General features: G+C 53.6%; 1 protein-coding gene across 1 annotated transcript in view; it reads right to left on the reverse strand.

Moving 5' to 3' along the window:
* Hmgcll1 (3-hydroxymethyl-3-methylglutaryl-CoA lyase like 1) overlaps positions 1 to 25,184 on the reverse strand; it is a 50,977-nt gene that overhangs the window by 14,288 nt on the left and 11,505 nt on the right. Inside the window, exons 4-7 of the mRNA XM_042696956.1 lie at positions 22,253 to 22,348; positions 21,516 to 21,664; positions 17,486 to 17,549; positions 14,778 to 14,966 (exon numbers count right to left, since the gene is read on the reverse strand). Coding sequence (XP_042552890.1) covers positions 14,778 to 14,966; positions 17,486 to 17,549; positions 21,516 to 21,664; positions 22,253 to 22,348 — 498 coding nt within the window. The remainder of the gene's footprint in view (positions 1 to 14,777; positions 14,967 to 17,485; positions 17,550 to 21,515; positions 21,665 to 22,252; positions 22,349 to 25,184) is intronic.

Below are 25,184 nucleotides of genomic sequence, written 5' to 3' on the forward strand. Positions count from 1 at the left end.
CGCCCTGCAAACGTAATACGGTGCGGCCAGTCACGTGAGCCCACTGGAAGAGAAAATTGGGGCTCCAAAGAATTTGTCTGAAGGAGCACAGGGTGAACATCGTGCGTACTGTCCAGGATGAATAGTTAACCGACAGCATCGACTATGTGTCAGGCTGCTGAGCAGGCTTCATATGGATTCTCCATTTAATTTGTAAAAAATGATGGCAAGACACAGAGGAGGACTTGGAAAGAGAGCGCTGGGAAATCTGAGGAAGACTGGAAGAAGAGCGCGCTGGGAAGCCCAAAGAGTCTTTTTTCAAGTCTCACAGATTTCCACTCCACTTAGCAACATTATCAGGAGCGTTCAGGGAAGAAATGTTGGGAGTGCACGTGACAGTCCCAGAAAAGAGCCAGAAAGGTTGAGATAGCATGACGGTCAAAAATGGATATTCTTTTATAATTCTTAAAAGAGTCGAAGTTAAGTCTAAGTCAAACGTATGGGAGGAAAATAGTTCAGAGACTGTGTAAAATGGACTGTATATGACCCAGGTAAATATTTTCACAGAATATATAATGGTTAGGAAAAATAATCTTCAGAAAGTGAGAGGGGAAAAAAACCAGCAATGATGTGTGGTAGCACTCACTTGGGTTTCTGGATTTCCTCAGCCCTCTGCAATAACTACACACCCCTCAAGCACTCAGGACGAGTGAACCTTACTAGCAAGCGTGCCCTTCGCGTTCACAGCCATTGTCTTCAGCCAGCACAACATGCCCGGACGTTTTCTGGCCCATCGCTGGCTCTCATTTACTAGATGCAACGCACGTCCTCTGGACAATTCCTTGCTGCACTGGCTACACCTTCCTGTTTTTGAGTGGATGCAGAAGTGTGTGTGTGTGTGTGTGTGTGTGTGTGTGTGTGCACGAGCATCAGTACTGGGACTGGACCTCAGGGCCTTACACTCTCTCTTGGCTTTTTTTGCTCATGGCTGGTGCTCTACTACGTGAGCCATGCCTCCAGTTCTGACTTTTTCACGGTTCATTGGAGACCAGGGTCTCTCAGGTTTGCCTGCCTGGGTTGGCTTCAAACCTCCTTGATCCTCAGATTTTCCGCTTCCTGAGTAGCTAGGATTTTAGCATGATGTGTATAACAACATTCACATAAACACTTTAAAATGTCCCTCAAATGCTATCCCACGACTACACCGAAGACACCCACAAATGAATATATATGCAGTCATCCTTTTCTGTGTTGAACTAGCCGTCTGTTCATGTGTGTGTGGCTATGCTTCATAACGGCCCTAATATGAACTCTCATGTGGGAAGAATGGTCCCCACACCGCGCAGCCTCTGTGAGCGCGCAGGCCTGCTTCGTGGGGTTGTTCTGCTCTTGCTCACCACCTCAGCCAAGTGCCAAGCCTTGCTCCTCACACCATCACAGCCATCCTGGAGTAATCTGATCAAGGTTTATGGGACAGTTAATAAATGCTCACATGCCCCTGAAAGATATAGCCTTGCCCAACATATTTTACAGAGGCGAGATACTGCAGGCAACCTAGCTTACTAATGAAAATGGAAATCCAACACCTATCACAAAACAAAGTGCTACAACAGCATCATAGCCAGATGGTAAACCGATGATCGATGATAGATGGAGACAGAAATAATTAGCCATCTTACATATACATATTTCAGATGTATATGGTATCCACAGTTTATGTAACGATATTTGTAGGTCTATATAAATGTTTTATAGTAAATGTTAATTAGCGAGAATGCTACATTTATAATGCTGATTATTTTATATATAACCCAGAATTAATTTTCAACTTGATAGTTCTCTAAACTGGATTCTATATGTGTACAAACAACTCATTCCTCTTTACTAGAGAAAATCAAAAAACACGTGTGATTCATAGAAAGTTGCTCTTAACCTTTATTTGGTCTTTTCACTGGCCACATTTGTAAATGTTACTGAGGCTGAAAGAGATTTCTCAGCATACCCCGGAGGAGTGGCGTTGGTTTTGTCGGTAGCTCTCCCTTAACTGAGGCTGACCTGGGGACAGTCACCTGACTTCTGTTTACCTCGTTTCCACACTCTTTTAAAACTGTCGAAAGCTGGTTACCAGTGGCTCACACCTGAAATCCAAGCTACCTGTGCGTTTGGGATCTAAGGATCACTGTTCAAAGCCAACCCAGGCAGAATTGTACCTCCAATTACCCAGCAAAAAGTCAAAATTGGAGGCATGGCTCAAGTGGTAGAGAGCATCCTGAGTGAAAAAATAAAGGAGACCACCCTGGGTTCAAGCCTGGGCAGGCTGGGGGCAGCTCCTTACACAGGACCCTCAAAGTTTTATTTTTTAATGTATAAAAACAGTTCTTAAAAATAGAAAAAATAGAGTTTCTCGGAATTATCCTAATTATAGCAGCCATGAGCGATAAAGGCTGGAGTATGACGTCTTTCGAAGTCCTGCTATTACACGTGCCAGACCTGGTCTGGTCTCAGCACGGTCTGGCATGGCACGTGGTCTCGTGGGCGGCACGCTGGACTGCGGCTGGTCGCAGTGTGGCCTGGTCACAGCTTGGCCCAGTATTTACAGGGTGGCGTCGTCTGATGGCGGCACGGTGAAGTTTTGTATTAGTACAGCAGTCTGAATATTTCCTGATGAAGCACAGTGTATTTGTCTTTCAGATATATTATTCTCCTTAGGGAAAAAAAAAGAACATCTAACAGATGTCTTTCAGACAGATGCATCCTCAGACTTCAAAATGCTCTGTAAGCTCTGGATTCCTCCAAGATCCTCAGTAAAACATCGCGGCCTCCTCCCCGGGTGCAGGTTCATCTGGTCCACAGTGGGCCACTGGCCCCGCTGCACGGCCCCCTGTCCAAGGGGCAAAGCGTTCCCTATGCTGCGGCTCGGTAGTGCTGCTGTTTATCTTCCCGTTTTTGAGCCTGGATTTTTTTTTAACCAGCCATTTCTGCAGGTTAGTAGCATGTTAAATTTCCATGTCAACACTGCTTATGCGTCGTTACAGCGGCAGCGGCGGCAGCTCAGCGTTCCTCTGACCGAGTGCGACGTCTCGCCGTGAGACGCAACGGGCTGCATTTCATCAGGACCGCCACCCTCCCGCCTCGGCCACCGGCTCTGCAACCCAGTCTCCCAAGTCAGCGCTGCCGCCACGGAGCCAGACCCCAGCGAAGCGGGGCCGGGCCGGGAGCGTCCGAGGGAACGGCGGCCCTGCGTGGCCACGCCGGCGTGCTGCTGAGGCAGCGGAGATTTTTCTTTCTTTTAGAGAAAATGTTTTTGGAGTCAAAAGAAGAAACATGTGGAATGCATTCCCAGCCCTGGGAGTCTCCAGCTGTGAATGACACATGGAATGACTTTTGAAACAAGAAAGGTGCGTCCTCATGTGCCTTGGAGGTGATGGTCCTGGGGTGGGATTCTGTGTTCACCACCGTGGGCCGCCCCCACCACAAACCATCGGTAAAAGTTCCTCGTAGCCCTAGGAGGGGGCCGGGGGCCGGAAGGTGGAGGCAGAAATGGAGCATCGCGGAAGAAGAGGAGGAGGTGGAGGAGGAGGAGCAGGAGGAGGAGGAACAGGAGGAGCAAGAAGAAGAGGAGGAGCAGGAGGAGAAGCAGGAGGAGGAGGAGGAGGAAGTGGAGGAGGAGGAAGAGGAGCAGGAGGAGGAAGAGGAGGAGCAGGAGGAGCAAGAAGAAGAGGAGGAGCAGGAGGAGGAGCAGCAGGAGCAAGAAGAAGAGGAGGAGGAGGAGGAGGAAGTGGAGGAGGAGGAAAAGAAGCAGGAGGAGGAAGAGGAGGAGCAGGAGGAGCAAGAAGAAGAGGAGGAGCAGGAGGAGGAGCAGAAGGAGAAGCAGGAGGAGGAGGAGGAGGAGGAGTAGGAGGAGGAAAAGGAGGAGGAGAAGCAGGAGGAGGAGAAGCAGGAGGAGGAGCAGGAGGAGGAGCAGGAGCAGGAGGAGGAGGAGGAGCAGGAGGAGGAGCAGGAGGAGGAGCAGGAGGAGGAGGAGCAGGAGCAGGAGGAGGAGGTGCAGGAGGAGGAGGAGGAGGAGGAGCAGGAGGAGGAGGAGGAGGAGCAGGAGGAGGAGGAGCAGGAGGAGGAGGAGGAGGAGCAGGAGGAGGAGGAGCAGGAGGAGGAGGAGGAGGAGGAGGAGCAGGAGGAGGAGGAGCAGGAGGAGGAGGAGCAGGAGGAGGAGGAGCAGGAGGAGGAGGAGGAGGAGGAGGAGCAGGAGGAGGAGGAGCAGGAGGAGCAGGAGGAGGAGCAGGAGGAGGAGCAGGAGGAGGAGCAGGAGGAAGTACAGCCCGGCTGGGTCCCATCGCTGGTGTGGGATCACCGGAAGGCGATGACCAACGCTGGTCCCGCCGTGCTCTGCCGGTTCACTGAAGATATCTCTTCAAGCGACAGCAAGCCGCTACCAGGCTGCCTCTCTCCGGCTCCTCTGCAGTACACTGATACACCAGGGAGTGGGCTTTTCTTTGGTACACGTCTAAATTGCTAACGCTCTGCGGGGTGGGACCTGGGCATCAGGTGTGCCACCCAGCCCACGCTCGGCCTGGCCGTGTCTCTCCACGCCCGGGCCGCGGTCCATGCACTGCACTGCCTTGAACTTCCTTTCACAGCATCAGATTGCCTGCAGACTCTCCACGTCCTGCCCAAACGCTCTGCCCTTCAGGAACGTGTGCCTCGGCCTTGACTCGGCCCAGGGCATCAATTCTTAGATGCCACGTTCCTGGAGTCGTTTTGCCTTCCAATAAAGCTTTACGAAGTTCCTGCACACATACAAAACGTATGGCTTATTCGGTGGGTCCCGGGGCCTGTCATCCAACCATGCAGCCACCATGGAACCTGACACGCACTTGCTCTGCGTGCAGTCCCATCACGTGGTTTGCAGATCTCTCCACCCGGTGTCCCGTGTCTGTTCCGGCCTCACGGGTGTGAGCACGCCCGTGTCTGTTCACACTTCACGGGTGTGAGCACGCCCACGTCTGTTCACGCCTCACGGGTGTGAGCACACCCACGTCTGTTCACGCCTCACGGGTGTGAGCACGCCCACGTCTGTTCACGCCTCACGGGTGTGAGCACGCCCACGTCTGTTCGGGCCTCACGGGTGTGAGCACGCCCACATCTGTTCACGCCTCACGGGTGTGAGCACGCCCACGTCTGTTCAGATCTCACGGGTGTGAGCACGCCCACGTCTGTTCCAGCCTCACGGGTGTGAGCACACCCGTGTCTGTTCACACCTCACGGGTGTGAACACGCAGGCTTCGTCGGCAAGTGGTCTGAAGGGATAGTGTCTCATTACTGCTCTGCCTCACTCCAGCTACAGCTAGAACGGAACTGTGGATTTGAACAGGAGCTCAGCTAAAGAAAACGGGGAGAGCTAAATCAGAGATGTGAGTTATAAGTCATTTTCCAGAGATTTCCCCGAGTTTACCCTCATTAAGGGCAGATGTGTTGCTCTTTTTGTATCATTAGGTACTATGAACTCACATAGTAGTTGACTATTCTGCAAGATCAAGAAGCTAAACACGCACGCGCACACGCATACACATACATGCACACACACGTACACACGCATGCACACACACGCGTGCACGCACACACACACTCATCACTGATGTAAGCAATGGAGCGTTTCTGCTGCACCGTGCTGGGACAGCATCCCCTCCCTCCCAGGACGGCAGCATGGACGGCTAAGCCCACCCCAAGCACCGCACCGCAGCCATGCGTGGGGCACAGAGTCCTCTTCACTACTGAGGGCAGCACCCACGTGCTGTCAGCGGCAGGGCGTTATGCCAACAACTCTGATGGACGAGCGTGGTGAGCATGGACGTACAGCCCAGGTACGCCTTGCAGGACTGCTTCCTACCTGTGGCATAAAAGTGAATCCGAGTCTGTGACATGGTGACAGCGGGCTGCAGTTTCCCATTGCAGAACTGTTTGTAGAGGAATGACCAGGCGCCCTCTCCACACACACGCCACAAAGAGACTGCCCAACCAGTTAAATCGTGACCACGGCTCACAGCAGAGGCTGCTCACGGCTCAGATTCACAGAGGAGAGAAGAGCTTGGTAATCCACCTACAACCGCAGTCACCACGGGATCTAAGCCGTCTAGACTCCTGCAGCCCTGCTCCTGGCTGAGATGTGTCACTGTACAGTTGGCATCCAGAGAAACAAACTAACGCACCAACTTGTCCAAAACAACCGCTGCCGTTTATCGCCCTTTGTTTAAGTGCGGCTCTGCCTAGCTGTCTTGTCTCAAGGCCACGAATGATGTCTGGAATACAAAGAGCAGACAGCTTCAGAAGCGAGCATCCGATCGGGAGCTGGGCGGGCACAATATTGACTTTATTCTCTGTCCAACTTCTGAACTTAAATGCGCAGCCTCTAGGTTTATAGGATCTGAAGGTGAAATGAGCACACCCACGCTGCAGAGAGCAGTTCAGTGGAGGTGAGAAGAGAGGATCATGAGCGTGCCACGAAGCAGACAGAGCCCCGGGCACGGGCAGGGCACAGGGCCGGCGCGGACCAGGACTCCGAGCCATCTCACACGCGTGTGCCCCCCACATGAGCACGCACACGTGTGCACACATGTGTGCACACACACGAGCACACACGTGAGCACATGAGCACACACGTGAGCACACACGTGAGCACGCACACATGAGCACACACACATGAGCACACACATGAGCACACACGTGAGCATGCACACATGAGCACACACGTGAGCATGCACACATGAGCACACACTTGTGCACACATGAGCGCACATATATGAGCACACACATGAGCACACACACTTTGCACACATGAGCGCACACATATGAGCACACATATGAGCACACATGAGCACACACATGAGCACACACGTGAGCACACACGAGCACACACACATGAGCACACACGTGAGCACACACACTTGTGCACACATGAGCGCGCACACATCTGCACACACACGAGCACACACACATGAGCACACACACTTGTGCACACATGAGCACGCACACATGTGCACACACGTGAGCACACACACATGAGCACACACACGAGCATACACGTGAGCACGCACACATGAGCACACACACTTGTGCACACATGAGCGCACACACATGTGCAAACACGTGAGCACACACATGAGCACACATTAGCACACACACGTGAACACACACGTGAGTACACACGTGAGCACACGTGTGAGCACACACGTGAGCACACACATGTGCACACAGGTGAACACACACATGAGCACACGTGAGCACACACACGAGCATGCACACATAAGCACACACATGTGCACGCACGTGAGCACACACATGAGCAGACACATGAACGCACACATGAGCACATGTGCGCACACACGTGAGCACACACATGTGCACACAGGTGAACACACACATGAGCACACACATGAGCACACACGTGAGCACACACGAGCGCGCACACATGAGCGCGCACACATGAGCACACATGAGCACACACATTGAGCATGCAAACATGAGCACACATGAGCACACACACATTAGCACACACACGTGAGCACACACGTGAGCACACACACGTGAGCACACACACATTGAGCACACACACATGAGCATGCAAACATGAGCACACATGAGCACACACACATTAGCACACACACGTGAGCACACACACGTGAGCACACACACGTGAGCACACATGTGAGCACACACGTGCACAAACATGAGCACATGCATGAGCACACACGTGAGCACACACATGTGCACACACCCACATCCACCCACATCCAGTCACATGAGAACACATGCACATTTGCACACACACCCATGTGCATCCACGCACACCCACACAAGTGTGCACACACACACATGCACGCGCATGCTCCTGCAGGCACCACAAAGTAGAAACAGCTTCGATGGCCTGTTCACCTTGAAGTCAGATCGAGTTCAAGGATAAGCTAGCTATATACTGTAGTACATGCTTTCGGTTTCATTCTACACATGCACATCCTAATGTACTTACGTAGTGATCAGTAAGGTCATTGGCTGATAGAATTAAAGCGTATTACATATATAATATACATTTCTATATCATAACCTTGGTTGTTTGGTTCTTGATTGTCTGCAATGGGAGGAGAGGGGATGTGGGAAAGCACAGGGAGCCGGGAGCAGGGGAGCGCGCAGGGGAGGGGCACGGGGGGCCGCCGGCCGCTGCCGGCCGCCAGTCAGGAAGCTGCGTCACAGCAGCCCGGGGCCCGGGAGGGGCCGGGGTGGACGCAGGTGTGCACTCCTCATTTGCTACCTGGGGAAATAAACGCCCATTCTGTATTCAAGTGCCATTAAGTTATTTACAGCTAGATCTGGAGGCTTCCTATTCATCATCGTGAGGTACAAAGCCAAGTGTCCTCTCTTCCAGGAGCACCAGAGATGAACAGATCAGAATGCTTTCCACATGTCCAGTCTTACTGTCAAGAGAATTTTAGAGGAGTTTTCCGGCTTCCGCGGCGGAGCCAGATGTCAGCGGGTCCCTGGGAGGAGTGGGCTGGACCGCGGGCCTTCCCGCCGGCCGCTCACATCCTAAGAACCAAAGCTAAGAACCAAGCCCGGGCCCAATCTTCCACCGTTAAAGAAATCTGCTGACTTGTGTGAACCACTGAAACCCAGCAGGCTTTGTTTTTTCTTTGCAGTTTTTCTCACGTGGTATTATAATGGTTGCTTGTGTTGGCACAAGAATACACTGTTAAGTTCCAGCCTCTGGTTTCGGAGACATCAGTAAAAAACATTTCTCTAGCCACATTTTTGTTGTTGCTGTTGTGTGAACAAGCCCTGGCATGGTACACTGAAGGTTCCCACACAGCCTTGGGCTGAAAAGTATCCGATGGATAGTGGCTAAAAGCATTTTCAGAGTGACATATTTCTTTAAACTTTTAATTGATAGATGTGGCTCGGGGAATTCTTGTCCAAAGTCCAAATGTGACTGTAATAGCATACTGTATTCTTTTTTCTTTAACTTTTAAATTTGTCACCACTAGCATAAAAAGTATACTTGAAATGGACACACAGTTGAAGGCATAATAAAATGACCATACATCTATTCCCTGCACGGGGTAAGAAAATAGAAAACCACTAATAGTTCGGACTCCCTGTGACCACTTCTTGATATCTCTCCCCCCGCCCCCCCACGACCCCGGCCTCCAGTTCTGAAAATAATGTATTGTATTTCTGAGAGCATTACAGCTCAAGGAGCCTGCGTTTGTCTGGGGTGGAGATCTGGAGCGTTACCCCACGCCGCCCTCTCTCAAGCTCCCTCGCAGAACCATTCAGTTCACTTGTTCTTCCCGGCTGCTATCCATGGAAGAAGGGCTTAGGGCATTGTTCACTTCTCTTACACGTGTACTTTCTTCTAGCATTTCCTCCGAACTCTTCTTGGCGTTTCTATGTCTTACATGCCGTTGGCTGGCGCTCAACGCGACAGTCACGATGGTGTCTGATCTTAGCGATTCCTCTAGTTCTTCGGGCTCTACTCTAGTATTGTTAAGGCGTTGGGCGGGGGCGACTGTTTCGTAAGTCAGGTTAGGCTCTTCTTCACTTTCTCCTTGCTATTCCCCCCCCCCCCCCCGCACTCTGCAGTGGTGGGCATTCAGCCCGGGTTCTGAGGACGCTGCGTGAGCCCCTGTCGCTGAGCTGCAGCCCTGACCTGTGTATTTTGTTGAGCCCGCATCTCCTACCTGGTGGTACCCGTGAGTGGCCCCGCCTGTCGGCTCTGGCTGGCTGCCTGAGGCTTCAGATCTCCCGGGCCTCTGTCACTGATGCTCTTTCCAGCGGATTTCACTAAATATTCCTCCAAAAAGTCTCCTTTTAATCTACCAATTAATCGTGCTAACGGTCTCTATTGGCAGAGTTCCCGTGGGCAAGGCTGGCTCTGCCCTGGGGCTCAGCTGCCCTGGGATCCAAGAACGCTTCCTTCTTTCTACTCACCCACTTTCCTGGTTTGCAGGGGAAAGGGGAAAGATTTCCAAGCTCTTTGCACATGAGACAAACCTGGATGTCCACAACTAATTTGAATCTTTTAAAAATTGAGGCTATTTACCAATATTGTTCTGCATTATGTGATAGTTGTCTGTGCATAATATTTCCTCCTGATATTTACTTTCACACTTACACTTAAAATCAGTTGTAACTGATTTTGTGTATAGCGTGAGACATAGTTAAGATTTCCTTCTGTCTAGGTGGATATTCAATTGCACTAGTAACACTTGTTTAACAGATCAAGTTTTCCTGCAAATTTATAGTGATTTCTTTTTTTAAAAATCATGGGTTTGAATCTCTTTTTCTGCTTCGTACTTTGCCTTTGTGGTCTATGTGTTCGTCTTTGCATTATTACTATTATTTGATTTATAAAATAAAGTTAGGTTTGTTGTTTGGCTAGTTCTCTAGATACAAAATTTCTGTTTAGATTGCATTCTCATATGAGTTTTATAATTGACTTGTACATACACACACACAATTGAAGATTTGGTGAGCTTGCATTGAGTATGTAAATAAAGGAAACAAGACAATAGTTAAATAGTGGATCTTCTGAGCCAGCAATTTCTTTTAGTGCTCCACTCAGTTATTTTTTGAAAGCCATTTTCCACACTATCTTATTGTTTTCTGTGAACACTTCACATTTTTTGGTTAGGCGGATACCTTGTTTCTTTATTATTTCTTCTTGAAACGAATATGTGTTGTCATGGTGGTTAATCCCAAGGTCCAACTGGCTGAGAAACACTTCCGGGGTGTTTCTAAGGTGCTTCCAGAAAGGCTGAAGAAATGTGGGCGACTTCACCTGTACCCCCGCGAGGCTGAGGCCCAGGCGGAGTAGTCAGAGGGAAGGAGACAGAGTGAGTGCAAGCATCTGTGATCTCAGAGAATGGCCGTACCTCGCATTCGCTACTTATGAAGCCACTGAAGAATTTGCTATCCTCCTTGCCAGACCTCTTTTAAATTATAGATGAAAAAGAAAGCTGAGTAGTCAGAAAATCTGGCTGAGTTTTCTGTGACAGAAAAATGGAAAATCAATGAACAGATGCGTGTATATATGTGAAGTAAAGCACTGGGGATAATCGGTAGTTTCTCCTTTTAAACACTCGGGAGGTGTTTTCTTATACTTGTTTCTTGCTGTCGAACTAAACTTGAACCTCTGACGATAGCAAACTCCTCTGTGATACATTATCTTATGCATGTGGTTTACTGAGTTAGAACTTGGCACACCTGTTCACAGGTGAGGGTCGCCATAGTTTCCATTCCCTGTACTGCTCCTTCCTGATCTGGCAAGCAAGAATGCATTATTCATAAAATTAAATGTTATCTGAAAACGTTTGGCAGTACTGAAATCACCTCCTTCTTTTGCGTTCAGTTTGACTCCTTTGTAAAGCATCTGAGTTTGTAAAAAAGAAAAAAATTCCAGACTCCGAGGTTCTACTTCTGTGTTTCCATTTCTGAATGTTTTTTACTTGATTTACCAAGGTGTTGAGTAAATGCTGAATTTCTCATCTAAGTTTAGAATTGACTTCTTCATTTCATTCCCATGATTATTTAAATTCCCTTGAGGAGGCTGATAATTTTTAAACCTAGGTTTTTTTCAACCATTTTGAAATCTTTGGATTTGTCTGTTGAAATTATGAATGACTGACACAGATGTGTTGAAAAACATGAATGACAAATATCTAATGCATATATTTATAAAACACACTGCAATGCAAAGCTTTATGCATCCTGTCTCATAAAGAAGCATGAAAAGTCATTCCCAGTCCTAGTAGTAATTGTCCACACCCAACATGAGCATCAAGATAGTGCACTAGAAATCCTGCCTCCTCCCCCTCTCCCTAGCAAGTACAGAACTGGGAATCAGAGACTGCTGGCTGGCTAATGACAGGAAATTTGGAAAAGTCTCCTTGAGAACCTCATAAACAAATCACAGGAATAAGGATTTGCCAGTTGGTGGCATTTTAATATGCTTTAGTAAGAGTCTATATAAAAATGAATGCTTTCATGTGAAAATTAGGTTAATAACTTGGTCTTTCTAAGAGAAAAGAGTAAGCACATGGAAAATGTTATGGGAAAAAGCTAATAGTCTGCTCAGGAGAAGAGAGTAAAAGCACATGGTATTTCTTCATGAGAAATGTAAATACTGCCAGCCCGCTGGTCCCCGCACTCCTAATTAACATGCGGCGCTGGTCTCCGCACTGCTAATTAGCATGCGGCGCTGGTCTCCGCACTGCTAATTAGCATGCGGCGCTGGTCTCCGCGCTCCTAATTAGCATGCGGCGCTGGTCTCCGCGCTCCTAATTAGCATGCGGCGCTGGTCCCCGCACTGCTAATTAGCATGCGGCGCTGGTCCCCGCACTGCTCCGCACTGCTAATTAGCATGCGGCGCTGGTCTCCGCACTGCTAATTAGCATGCGGCGCTGGTCTCCGCGCTCCTAATTAACATGCGGCGCTGGTCTCCGCACTGCTAATTAGCATGCGGCGCTGGTCCCCACGCTGCTAATTAGCATGCGGCGCTGGTCCCCGCGCTGCTAATTAGCATGCGGCGCTGGTCCCCGCGCTGCTAATTAGCATGCGGCGCTGGTCCCCGCGCTGCTAATTAGCATGCGGCGCTGGTCTCCGCGCTCCTAATTAACATGCGGCGCTGGTCTCCGCGCTGCTAATTAGCATGCGGCGCTGGTCTCCGCGCTCCTAATTAGCATGCGGCGCTGGTCTCCGCGCTCCTAATTAGCATGCGGCTCTGGTCTCCGCGCTCCTAATTAGCATGCGGCGCTGGTCTCCGCGCTCTAGCATGCGGCGCTGGTCCCCGCACTGCTAATTAGCATGCGGCGCTGGTCCCCGCACTGCTCATTAGCATGCGGCGCTGGTCCCCGCGCTGCTCATTAGCATGCGGCGCTGGTCTCCGCGCTCCTAATTAGCATGCGGCGCTGGTCTCCGCGCTGCTAATTAGCATGCGGCGCTGGTCTCCGCGCTGCTAATTAGCATGCGGCGCTGGTCTCCGCGCTGCTAATTAGCATGCGGCGCTGGTCTCCGCGCTGCTCATTAGCATGCGGCGCTGGTCTCCGCGCTGCTCATTAGCATGCGGCGCTGGGTCCCGTGTGTTTTCTGTTTTCAGAAGTTATGAAGCCTCCCGCCACGGCCATGCAGAGCAGTGAGCGGTGGCGTGGCATTCCACAGATTGAGCCATTTGTTCACTGGCTTTGGCTTAGGGGCCTGGGGCACAGGAGGCAAGCGAGGCTCCATCTTTGCGTGAAACTGGAGGCGAGCAGGCTGGTTGCTACGTTGCCCCCATTGTTCAGATGTGTGCTTGGCCACCTCACGTCTTTGTTCCCCTGCTCTTGAGCGGCTATAAACTCCCCACGCCGGAGTCTCTGCGCTAATACAAGTTCTTGAATGAAATCACACCTGACAAGTATGGACTTTGACTTCCACACAATCATCTCTAGTCCCCTAAGTCATATGCCTAGGTAACTTTTTCTTAAAAGCACCAGTAAAACCTGGAGGCCAGGAGCGATCCCTCCGCTCGTGTGACTCGCGTGTGCTTTCGGGGCCCGAGGAGGGGCGCTCCTTTCTACTGCCCTGGCCAAGGCTCCACCCGGTCCTTGTCTCCTGGCCTTAATATTAGCTTCCAGTGGGAGCCCTGTGCGCGGCTCTCCACCCCAAACTAAAGCGAGCGATATCCACTCCCCATCCAGCACCAACCTTACGAGAGACACTTCAAAGATTCCAGGGGGAAAAAACCACGCAGGGTGGAAGGGAGGGCAGGCGTGAGCTTCCTGGTCCAGGGCTCTGGGCTCACCACCTGACCTAGGGAACTCAGCCCTCTGTACAGCTCCTCCATGACAACCTCACAGGCACACTTGTACCAAGACAGGAGGCGTGGCCACGGCTTCCCGAAGCCTAAGCTAGCGCTGTCCTGGAGAATCTGATTCCCACTCGGAGGAGTGGGTGACAAGAAATGGTCTCTGGTGGTTGTCCGCTAGCAGTTGTAGCAGCAGCAACAACAAGACAACCAAGTTCAGTTTTAGACAAGGAGAAGAACGTTTGGGGTGAAACTCTCAGAGCTTGGAGAGATATCAGAGAAAAGGAACTAACATTCATTTAAAATCATATTTCCAAAATGCTAATTCTATTCTTTGAAACAGGCACAACTTAGAATAGCACTGAGTTCAGTTCCTACACCTCCCGGCTTTCCAGAGGTCATCCTTGTCTCAAGTGTGAGACACACTTGAGTTCTTTTGTGGAATAAAAAAGAACATGGTGTGTGTCAAAGTGAGTTGGGTAACATCAGGGAAACATCTTCTCAGCGTCCTACGCCGCCATGACACACCCAGCGAACAAGCATTCGTGCCAACACCCACAGTGCACTCTGGGACTTCAACTGCACTCACTCCACAAAATCCCAGCACCGCCCATCTATCACACTGCATGGTGGGAGCGGAAATGACAGGCTTTCCTCCTCCTAGAGGAACACTTAACAAGAAGAGCCTCAAACGTTACCAAAGAAGACTAGCAGTCCCAAGGGGCAGCCATTCCCTAAAAGCAGTAGTTACCAGCGGCTCTTTACTGTCTCTCATACTTTAGTACGGTGTTCAATTCTTGATAAAGCAGCATGCATTATCTATGTTATATATATACATCTCATGGTATGTCAGTATTATATGAAACACGCGTGTATTTGTGATATATAAACACACACAGCTATTCTCCCGCTAAAGGCCCCACACGTCCAGCCGCAGCGAGGGCCGGCTGGCGGCTCAGCGCGCGCCCACCTGCAGGGCGGTGAGGATGTTGGCCAGCGCCTGTCCATAGGTGTCGTGGCAGTGGACGGCGAGCGCCCCGGGCGGGATCTCCTTCTCGATGCTCTCCAGCATCCGCCGCATGCTCCCTGGCGTCCCCACCCCCGTCGTGTCTCCCAGAGAGATCTGGTAGCAGCCCATGGCGTACAGCCTCTTCGATACCTGTAGGGAAAAGGGAGCGCTGGCAAAAGGGGCGGAGCGGGAGGCTCCAGGCTCCGCTCCTCCGGAGGGAGTGCTCACAGCCAGGATGAATTTACACTTACACTGGCACTTTCTAGTGTTTTCCCTGGCTTGTTGTATCCTAAATAGCACACACAACTTCCCAATTATTACCGTTCTGTTTTTCTAACATTCTGAGTTTGCCTTCGAGCCATATCTATTTAATATGAACTTCCCTGTTCAGCTACAAAGTTCTAAGCCAGCATCCCAATTAGGAGGGGCATACACTTAGTGACACTTCAATGGCTCAAAAGTATTACAGATTTTCTTAACTCCATGTAGACATAAAATTTACTCTAGCCATGGTACTAGAGGTCAAGCAACACCCAGAGCCATTACAGCGCGGCTGTTGCTCATTATTTCTGGCCTTTTTCTCTAGATCGTAAGTGGAGGGACTTGTATTGCAAGCTCTCATCAAAAGAAGCAGGTTTCCTAAGTCGCCAGCGCTGCTTTTGTGAACTCAACGGGAATTCACATGAAGACATGTCACCTGGACACGGGGCTTGCGGGGGCATGCTATCAGAAAGTTCCAGGTTGGTCATGTGATGCTGGGCAGAAGATTAGTTTTTTAAGCCTCAATCCCTAATCTGAAGAATGCAGACAACAAAATATCTTCCTTTGGTAACCCTTCATTCCACACACACACACTTTCCAAATGAGACATGCTATTGTTAATGGCACAGTTGAAGATTAAATGGAAGTATGTGATTTCTGGCACACTCCTCCATCCCTCCGGCCTGCTCTCCCCAGTGTCTGGGCCGGCTCAGCTACCTGGCAATGAGAAGGAATGGCCTGTGGATACCAACATTCCCTGTGCTGGGAGGGGCTGGGAGGGGCTGGGAGGGCTGGGAGGGCTGGGAGGGGCTGGGAGGGGCTGGGGGGGGCTGGGGGGGGCTGGGAGGGCTGGGAGGGGCTGGGAGGGCTGGGAGGGCTGGGAGGGGCTGGGAGGGCTGGGAGGGCTGGGAGGGGCTGGGAGGGGCTGGGGGGGGCTGGGGGGGGCTGGGAGGGGCTGGGAGGGGCTGGGAGGGGCTGGGAGGGCTGGGAGGGGCTGGGCAAGACATCCACTGCACTAAGGAACCCGAAGTGTCAACCAGAGTAAGAATTCTGACACACGCATACAGGATGCTCTGAGCATGGCGCATGACCTAGACAGGTCAAACAGGGAAAGCTTATGTGGTAAGCTTGGAAGGGGTCAGAAGAAATGGTCTCAGAAGAATGTTCTAGAAAGACTACCAACCTTAAAGCTGATGGAATATGAAAAGCAACGGACATGCTAGGGCAGAGAAAAGTGGAATGGATATAGCAATGTGAAGTTAAAAAATTGGAAGATCATACTCCGGAAGTAAGATCACATCTCAAAATAACCACAGGGGCTGGACAGGAAGTGAGGTCATACCTCAAAATAACCAGAAGGGCTGGAACCATGGCCCTGTGGTAGAGTACCTGAACATCAAGCATGAGGTTGAGTTCAAACCCTGGTGTTAAATAAATAGCAGCAGCACCTGACCTCCCAGCTGTGACAAAAAGAATAGGAGGATCACAGTCCAAACTGTCCCACAGCAAAGAATGGCACAGCAACAAGAGCTGGAGGCTTGGCTCAAGTAGTAGAGCACTTGCCTAGTGAGCATGAAGCCCTGAGTTCAAACCCCACTGCCCCTGAGAGAGAGTGAGAGCCAGCCAGGATGAGGAGGAGGAGGAGGAGGAGGAGGAGGAGGAGGAGGAGGAGGAGGAGGAGGAGGAGGATGAGGAGGATGAAATCAATCTGCTGGGAAAATCGACAGCAACTCTCCCAAGTTCCAGTGAGAACACAGAAGCAGAATGGCTTTAGCTGCCCGACGGGTTTATCAGAGTAAATGTGAGTTTTCTAGCTACATCTTCACTGCTTCAGGGTCATGTTATTTAATCCAGGAAAAAACCTGCAACCTTAACAAGGGGTTTGTGCCTGCAAATGCGTTTCTAGGACCCTCAGGGCCTCGCCCAGTCTAGACGTTGTCTTTCATCAGCGTGAGTGACTGACGCAAAGGACACAGGTCACACACAGCGATAAGCACATTCTCCGTGACTGCGCTCTATCGCAGAGACATCGTCCTGGTGGAACTGCAGCCTACCGGCGTGCGGCCCACAGTGCGGCGCGGGAACGCCAGCACGGCCGGCCAGCGGAGTGTGTGCACGCTGCCCTTGCACTTGCATGGAAAGGAGAAGGCGCTCACTACACGACGTCACAGAAGCACAAAGCAGAGGTGTGCCTTCCTCCCATCGTTAGCATCCCGTGAACAACAAAGGGGCTTGACCACTACTTAATTCTGAGACAAGACAGCCAACTTTCCAGTCCTTGGTGCTCACGTGACTCACTAAACAATAAATAGGACAGAGGCAATGAACAGAAAGGAAAACACCGACGTCCACTTTGAAAAGAACGCATGCTTTTACCATGAGCCTCAAGGGCTGGAGGTGAATCTTACTTCGGTCACTTTCTGTGGCAGGACGCTTCCTTCGTAAGGACAGCCCAGGGCACAAGACACATACCTGAATGAACACAGCACCACGTCAGCACACGTGGCATGGATCCGCCATCTCCTCTCCACTCCATGACAGCCGGAAGAGCTGGAGAGGCGGCCGGGAGACTGGCTCTAGACTCTCCTTTCATTACTGTCTTATGCGTAGACCAAACAAAGGTTATGTAGGGTATTTTCAGTCAACTCATCTTTCCACCTTTCTTACAACTACAATTTGATATGTGTTGTCATCTGACGACAGATGACACAAAATCAGTTACTTACCATGTAGGGCTGTGGACACCACAATGACCTACAATGTTTCAAACCCAACCGAGTTTACATTTGTATTAAAATAATTACATAATTCAACTTGTCTCTATCCAGGTCTTTACTTAGATAATTATGTCATTCAACATCTCAATATTCAGGTCTAGAATGCTATGTTGACACTAGGTTTCCCTTTGAACCGTCATCTGGATTTTCTTTTTCTTTCTGCCGATCATGGGGCTTGAACTCAGGGCCTGGCCGCTGTCCCTGAGCATTTTTGCTCAAGGCTAGCACTCTGCTCTACCACTTGAGCCACAGCTCCATTTCTGGCTTTTAGGTGGTAAATTGGACTCAAGGACTTTCCAGCCTGGGCTGGCTTTGAACAGTGATCCTCAGATCTCAGCTTCCTGAGGATTACAGGAGTCAGCCACCAGCACCTGGCTATCGGGATGTTCTGACAGCATTAGATGTGGAGTTAGTTTTTAATCACTCCCAAACCCTAGAACTGAGCCCGGCCTTGACTCTCATCTTATTTCTCCATCATGGCTTACATAAATCATCTTAAGCAGAAGAATGTCTGATGTTCCAAATAAAGATTTCTATCAGCCATTCACTCTGAAATAAAATGCCAAGCCTTTCCTGCAGGCACGCCAGTCCCTTTGCATCCTAAAACCATTCGGCTTGGGGACAGGTCCGTTTGAGCTCACGTCAGCTCATCACCAATCCCGCCTGTTTAAACTCCCCTTGGATATTTGTACAACACTTGGTATTAAAATAACGCCTTGTATGTTGGATGCTGAGGGCTGGTGAGCCACGGGAGGCTGGGTGTGGTCCTTCCGGCTCGAGCATCGCAGCGTGGCCTAGCAAGGGCCTGTACTGGATGTGGGGAGCTTGTGCAGAGGCTTAGGAGGTAAGGTCATGAAAAGATGGAATCATTTTCCAGAAATAACATCTTCGGGAACTACAGCTTGCTTTTCTGCCCTCACTGACGGACTACCTGATTGGAATCCTTAGATTTCTGCTTCTGGAAATGCTCCATCGTGGACTGATTTCAATTAAATGGGCTGGGCCCAGGCACGGCCAGCTCATAAAGGCATTGGATCATCACACGGGTAAAGTCCCCGAGAAGATCATCACGGGGCCAGCAGAGCAGACGCCTGCTGACCCCAAACTCAGCCGGCCAGTCATCTGCCCACGCTCCTCAGCTCTTGCTTCAGAGTGAAGCTGCATTTCCTTAGTGGGTCTTCAGAAGAGATGTGCAAAGTGTTCTTGCCTTGTAAAATGACTTGATTTTGCATAGAACAATCTTCTCTTAGTCACCAAATTTACCTACTCACCACTGTCACCTATCTTTTTCTCAGAACTCAGGATTGCACGGTTTTGATCCCTCATCTAAGGAGCCAGCCCCGCGTCCTGCCCCCCAGCCCCGCTTGCTGCCCTCAGCCCCACGTCCTCCCCCCAGCCCTGCGTGCTGCCCCCAGCCCCGCGTCCTCCCCCCAGATCCGCGTCCTCCCCCCAGATCCGCGTCCTCCAACCAGCCCCGCGTGCTGCCCCCAGCCCCGCGTCCTCCCCCCAGCCCCGCGTGCTGCCCCCAGCCCCGCGTCCTCCCCCCCAGCCCCGCGTCCTCCCCCCAGCCCCACGTGCTGCCCCCAGCCCCGCGTGCTGCCCCCAGCCCCGCGTCCTCCCCCAGCCCCGCGTGCTGCCCCCAGCCCCGCGTCCTCCCCCCAGCCCCGCGTCCTCCCCCCAGCCCCGCGTCCTCCCCCCAGCCCCGCGTGCTGCCCCCAGCCCCGCGTCCTCCCCCCAGCCCCGCGTCCTGCCCCCAGCCCCGCGTGCTGCCCCCAGCCCCGCGTCCTGCCCCCAGCCCCGCGTGCTGCCCCCAGCCCCGCGTGCTGCCCCCAGCCCCGCGTGCTGCCCCCCAGCCCCGCGTCCTCCCCCCAGCCCCGCGTCCTCCCCCCAGCCCCGCGTGCTCCCCCCAGCCCCGCGTCCTCCCCCCCAGCCCCGCGTGCTACCCCCAGCCCCGCGTGCTGCCCCCAGCCCCGCGTCCTCCCCCCAACCCCGCGTGCTGCCCCCAGCCCCGCGGCCTGCCCCCAGCCCCGCGTCCTGCCCCCAGCCCCGCGTGCTGCCCCCAGCCCCGCGTCCTGCCCCCAGCCCCGCGTCCTGCCCCCAGCCCCGCGTCCTCCCCCCAGCCCCGCGTCCTCCCCCCAGCCCCGCGTGCTGCCCCCAGCCCCGCGTCCTCCCCCCAGCCCCGCGTCCTCCCCCCAGCCCCGCGTGCTGCCCCCAGCCCCGCGTCCTCCCCCCCAGCCCCACGTCCTCCCCCCCAGCCCCGCATCCTCCCCCCCAGCCCCGCGTCCTCCCCCCAGCCCCGCGTCCTCCCCCCAGCCCCGCGTCCTCCCCCCAGCCCCGCGTGCTGCCCCCAGCCCCGCGTCCTCCCCCCAGCCCCGCGTCCTCCCCCCAGCCCCGCGTGCTGCCCCCAGCCCCGCATCCTCCCCCCAGCCCCGCGTCCTCCACCCAGCCCCGCGTGCTGCCCCCAGCCCCGCGTCCTCCCCCCAGCCACGCGTCCTCCCCCCAGCCCCGCGTCCTCCCCCCAGCCCCGCGTCCTCCCCCCAGCCCCGCGTCCTGCCCCCCAGCCCCGCGTCCTCCCCCCAGCCCCGCGTCCTCCCCCCCAGCCCCGCGTCCTCCCCCCCAGCTCCGCGTGCTGCCCCCCAGCCCCGCGTCCTCCCCCCAGCCCCGCGTCCTCCCCCCAGCCCCGCGTCCTCCCCCCAGCCCCGCGTGCTGCCCCCCAGCCCCGCGTCCTCCCCCCAGCCCCGCGTCCTCCCCCCAGCCCCACGTGCTGCCCCCAGCCCCGCGTCCTGCCCCCAGCCCCGCGTCCTCCCCCCCAGCCCCGCGTGCTGCCCCCAGCCCCGCGTCCTGCCCCCAGCCCCGCGTCCTCCCCCCAGCCCCGCGTCCTCCCCCAGCCCCGCGTGCTGCCCCCAGCCCCGCGTCCTCCCCCCCAGCCCCGCGTGCTGCCCCCAGCCCCGCGTCCTCCCCCCAGCCCCGCGTCCTCCCCCCCAGCCCCGCGTGCTGCCCCCAGCCCCGCGTCCTGCCCCCAGCCCCGCGTCCTCCCCCCAGCCCCGCGTCCTCCCCCAGCCCCGCGTGCTGCCCCCAGCCCCGCGTCCTCCCCCCAGCCCCGCGTGCTGCCCCCAGCCCCGCGTCCTCCCCCCAGCCCCGCGTCCTCCCCCCAGCCCCGCATCCTCCCCCCCAGCCCCGCGTCCTCCCCCCCAGCCCCGCGTCCTCCCCCCAGCCCCGCGTCCTCCCCCCAGCCCCGCGTCCTCCCCCCAGCCCCGCATCCTCCCCCCCAGCCCCGCGTGCTGCCCCCAGCCCCGCGTCCTCCCCCAGCCCCGCGTGCTGCCCCCAGCCCCGCGTCCTCCCCCCAGCCCCGCGTCCTCCCCCCAGCCCCGCGTCCTCCCCCCAGCCCCGCGTCCTCCCCCCAGCCCCGCGTCCTCCCCCCAGCCCCGCGTGCTGCCCCCAGCCCCGCGTCCTCCCCCCAGCCCCACGTCCTCCCCCCAGCCCCGCATCCTCCCCCCCAGCCCCGCGTCCTCCCCCCAGCCCCGCGTCCTCCCCCCAGCCCCGCGTCCTCCCCCCAGCCCCGCGTGCTGCCCCCAGCCCCGCGTCCTCCCCCCCAGCCCCGCGTCCTCCCCCCAGCCCCGCGTGCTGCCCTCCCCCCATGCACTGTGCGCGCGCATCCTACCCTCGCACAGGGATGCTCAGCCTCTGTGCAGCCCTGACCACCTCCTCAAACCTCCCCAGGCTTTCCTCAATGGAGCAGTTGATGTTCTTCTGGCTAAAGGTCTCTGAAGCGGCACCAAACACGGAGACCTCCGTGGCCCCGGCAGCAACCTGAAACGCAGAATCCAAAGCCTTCAGGGGCGTGGACGACAGCAGCGTGGATGGACAGCGGCTTTGAGGCCCCTGTTCATCCACGCTGGCGTCTGACTTACAATGGAAGTCAGAATCCGTGAGGAACAAGGACAAGGCCCCAGGTGAAGTCTGCCCTTGAGCTGTGCAGCTCAGGCCTGTGATTCTGGGACTTGGGAGGCTGAGGTCAGGAGGATCCTGTGCCAAGGCTATCGAGGCAGAAGTGACCAGCACCCACCCTCGCCCACGAGCCAGGTGAAGCTACAACGGGAGGTTAAGAAGGAGGATTGGAGTCTGAGACCAGCATGGGCAGAAAGATGAGGGGCTGAGTTCAAACCTCCGTCCCACCAAGAAAACACAGAGCCATTAAGAAGGAGAGGTAGAGTTTTCGCTTGGTTTTTGAGAGGCTGAACTGGGAGAAAGGGGAATGGGCCGCTTTGGTTTACAGCTCCCATGTTAGCAGACTTCTTACAGAATGACAACTGAGATGTGGTACGGGACGGGGCCTCGAAACCATCCTCAAAACAACAACAAACAGATAAAATTGAGGGAAAATGGTAGCACACTTACAGCCCGGTGGAAACCCTGGAGATTCGGGGTAAGCACGGGATAGCGCACGCCGGGGTGCTGACGAATGCCTTTCATGACTTCGGTGTGGTCGGCCATCTTTGAGACAGAAGAGTCAGAGGTGAACACAGACCTGAGCCAGCCCCGCGGGCCAGACACCCGGGGAGTTCCACACCGAGTGCACATGTTCGCCATGAATTCGCGACAGCACTGTCGGCGCAGCTGAGACCAACGGCTCTCAGAGCCACGGCCGCATAGTCACTAGAAATGCACTTAATTAACTCTCCTCAGAAAGAGGGGTTCAGAAAGTCAGCAATCCCACTCTTTTCACGACCACTGTTTACTCCCTTCCTATGCCGACCGGGGAGAGGCAGATCGGCAATGCGCCGTTCTTCCTTTTCCACGGAAATCTGTGCCTCAGTAATTTCCAGTGGGTGAAATTTCACCCTAGTTTAGAGAATACTGAGTGTCTCCCTCAGTCAGTCTCAAGGAGGCGGTGATCAGTGTGTGATTGGATTAGCATAGGCATTCCCCATGGCATGTCATCCTTGGAACACTTTCTATAGTACAACCACTGGGATATGGCAGGCTCTCATCAGCAAAGAAATGACTATCAGCTGGAGAGAGCCTCAGCACAGACATGTAACCGTGCTGCCAATACTTCCCAAATCTATACAGTTCAAACCTGTAATCCTGCATTCAAACCCCAGCATTTATAAAAGTAAAAAAATATTTGTCGGGAAATAGCTCCATGGATCATGTGCTCATTAAATAACTTTTAAGTTTCTGGAGTAGCCTCCACTCATGCCAACCATGAGAGCCATCCTCCACCACGCTTCTCACACGTCTGCGGACAAGGGGATGTGGCAGGAGAGATTTGTCCTCAGGCCTCTCTGGCTGGATGAACTGGCCATGGCAGAAGTGATCACTTCCGGTGTGCGGAATACAGTGGGACAGACAGACACGGGACACGCCACCTCCTCCACACATGCCTCGATCAGTGTAAATATGCAGATAGTGCAGTTCCAGACTCTATCACTCAAAACTCCATTTGAGCAGTAATTCCTCTTAAAGGCAGTATTCATAAGTTCCGTGGTGGGGGCAGGGGGCGGGAATGAGACTAGAGTTCTTCCTGACGGCCCAGGATGCAGGGCCAACGCCAACCCTGCAGCCTGGGTACTGTGGCTCATTCTCAGACTCTGCTCAAACCCATATATATTAGCCTCAGTAGCACAGAGGAAATCTTGGTCTGCTTGAAGAAGTAAAACGGTTTTCATAAATCACAGTCTTACAATAATAAACACAGGAAATCTCTGGAAAATTGAACATCCAGGTTTTTTTTTCCACTTTTTTTTCCCTACCCAATACCTGGTCTTGGCTGCCAAAGCTGAAATGGTCTGACACCACACACACACAGCTTCCTAAGTCTAGAAGCCTTAAAACTAATTGTGTCTGGTGTACAATTTCCTGTGCTTCCTTATGCAACGTTATGTCTGTGTACCCAGTCACCATCTCTGCCAGACGCCGGGACCCCGCACGCCCAGCCACACTCTTGCTCACGAAGAACACACACCAGACATCTTCTTTTACCATAATCTGTCAGCATCTACAAATGCTCGTTTGGAAATCACAGGATAAACTAAACCTAGCCCAGTAGATTCATGGCTTATCAAGTGGGAGAGTAATGTCCCCAACAGAAAAAACAAGAGTCCTTTCGTTCCGTAACACGTCTTAGCTTCTGAAGACAAACCCCACGGCCGCACATCGGTTATTCTTGGTTTGGGTCGGTGCGTCTGGTGACCGTCCCAGTCTCCCCAGGGCCGAAGCGCCAGGCTCCTGGGATAATGCTCTCTCCACCCGACCAGTGCTGCACACGCACCGCACCACCACAGCACGGTGTGACTCACGTGGTGTGACTCACATGGTGTGACTCACGTGGCGAGCACCGCCAGTTCCTGGCAAGGAAGCAGAAGCAGTCGTTCAAATACCAGACCTAGCTGCGCACGTCTACACTGACTGTAACTGAGCGTCTCTTCTCTCCTTCACCTCCTTCTGCAAGTCGCTCACACCCGTGTGGAGGAGGGCTGGCTGGTAAGGAGCGAGGGGGACCTGGGCTGTGAACCATGAGCCATATGACACGAGTGATAAGAACGGAGGGAGAAGATCATGTTTTGTTACCTTGCAGGCAACGCCATCGTGCAAACAGCCTGTGATGAGCCTAGATCTCTGTAGCAGCGGAAAGGGTAAAGACGGAACTCTCCAGGTGGTCCGGTGTGCCCTGTGACACCGTGCCCGATGTGGCCAGTCGCTGTGGTCTATTCCGTTCCAACACCCTTGTGAGAGCCACCTGGCTGCTAACATTTTGCGTGAGCTTGAATTGTTTCAGTGCTTCTTCATTCCCATTTTCCATTTTAACTTCACATTGCTGGGCTGGCATAAACTGTGGTGACTGTTAACCACTGACTGCTATTCAACTTGTGAGACCAACAAAGAACTCGATACAGTTTTTTATAGAGACACAATAAAAGCAATGAACCAGAGAATGAATAAGTGGAAAGGGTCCAAGGCATAGAGAGATGAAATACCTTGCCAAAATCATGTTATAGAACCATAAGAGCTAGGTCTCAGAGCTTTCTGCGGTGCCGTCTGAAAGCTCAAGTTAAACAACAGGTATAATGGGGGTCCCCAAGGCAGGAATCCTGTAGCTGGGGGAACAGGAGGAGGCCCTGGGGTGGAGGGAGGGAGGGGCGGAGGGGCGGGAGCAGGGGGAGTGGGAGGAGAGGGCATGGGAGAGGGTGGGGGGGGGGTTAGTCCAAAATATTCTAGAAGCAGAATTCAATCAATGTACGATGTACCCATTTTGACTGATAACACTTAACTTTATCAATGGATTCCTACATCCTAGCAGTCAGATAATTCTATAAAGCCAAATTTA

Source organism: Dipodomys spectabilis, unplaced genomic scaffold (assembly GCF_019054845.1).
Source record: "Dipodomys spectabilis isolate Male_0828 unplaced genomic scaffold, ASM1905484v1 ptg000213l, whole genome shotgun sequence".
NCBI lineage: Eukaryota > Metazoa > Chordata > Mammalia > Rodentia > Heteromyidae > Dipodomys > Dipodomys spectabilis.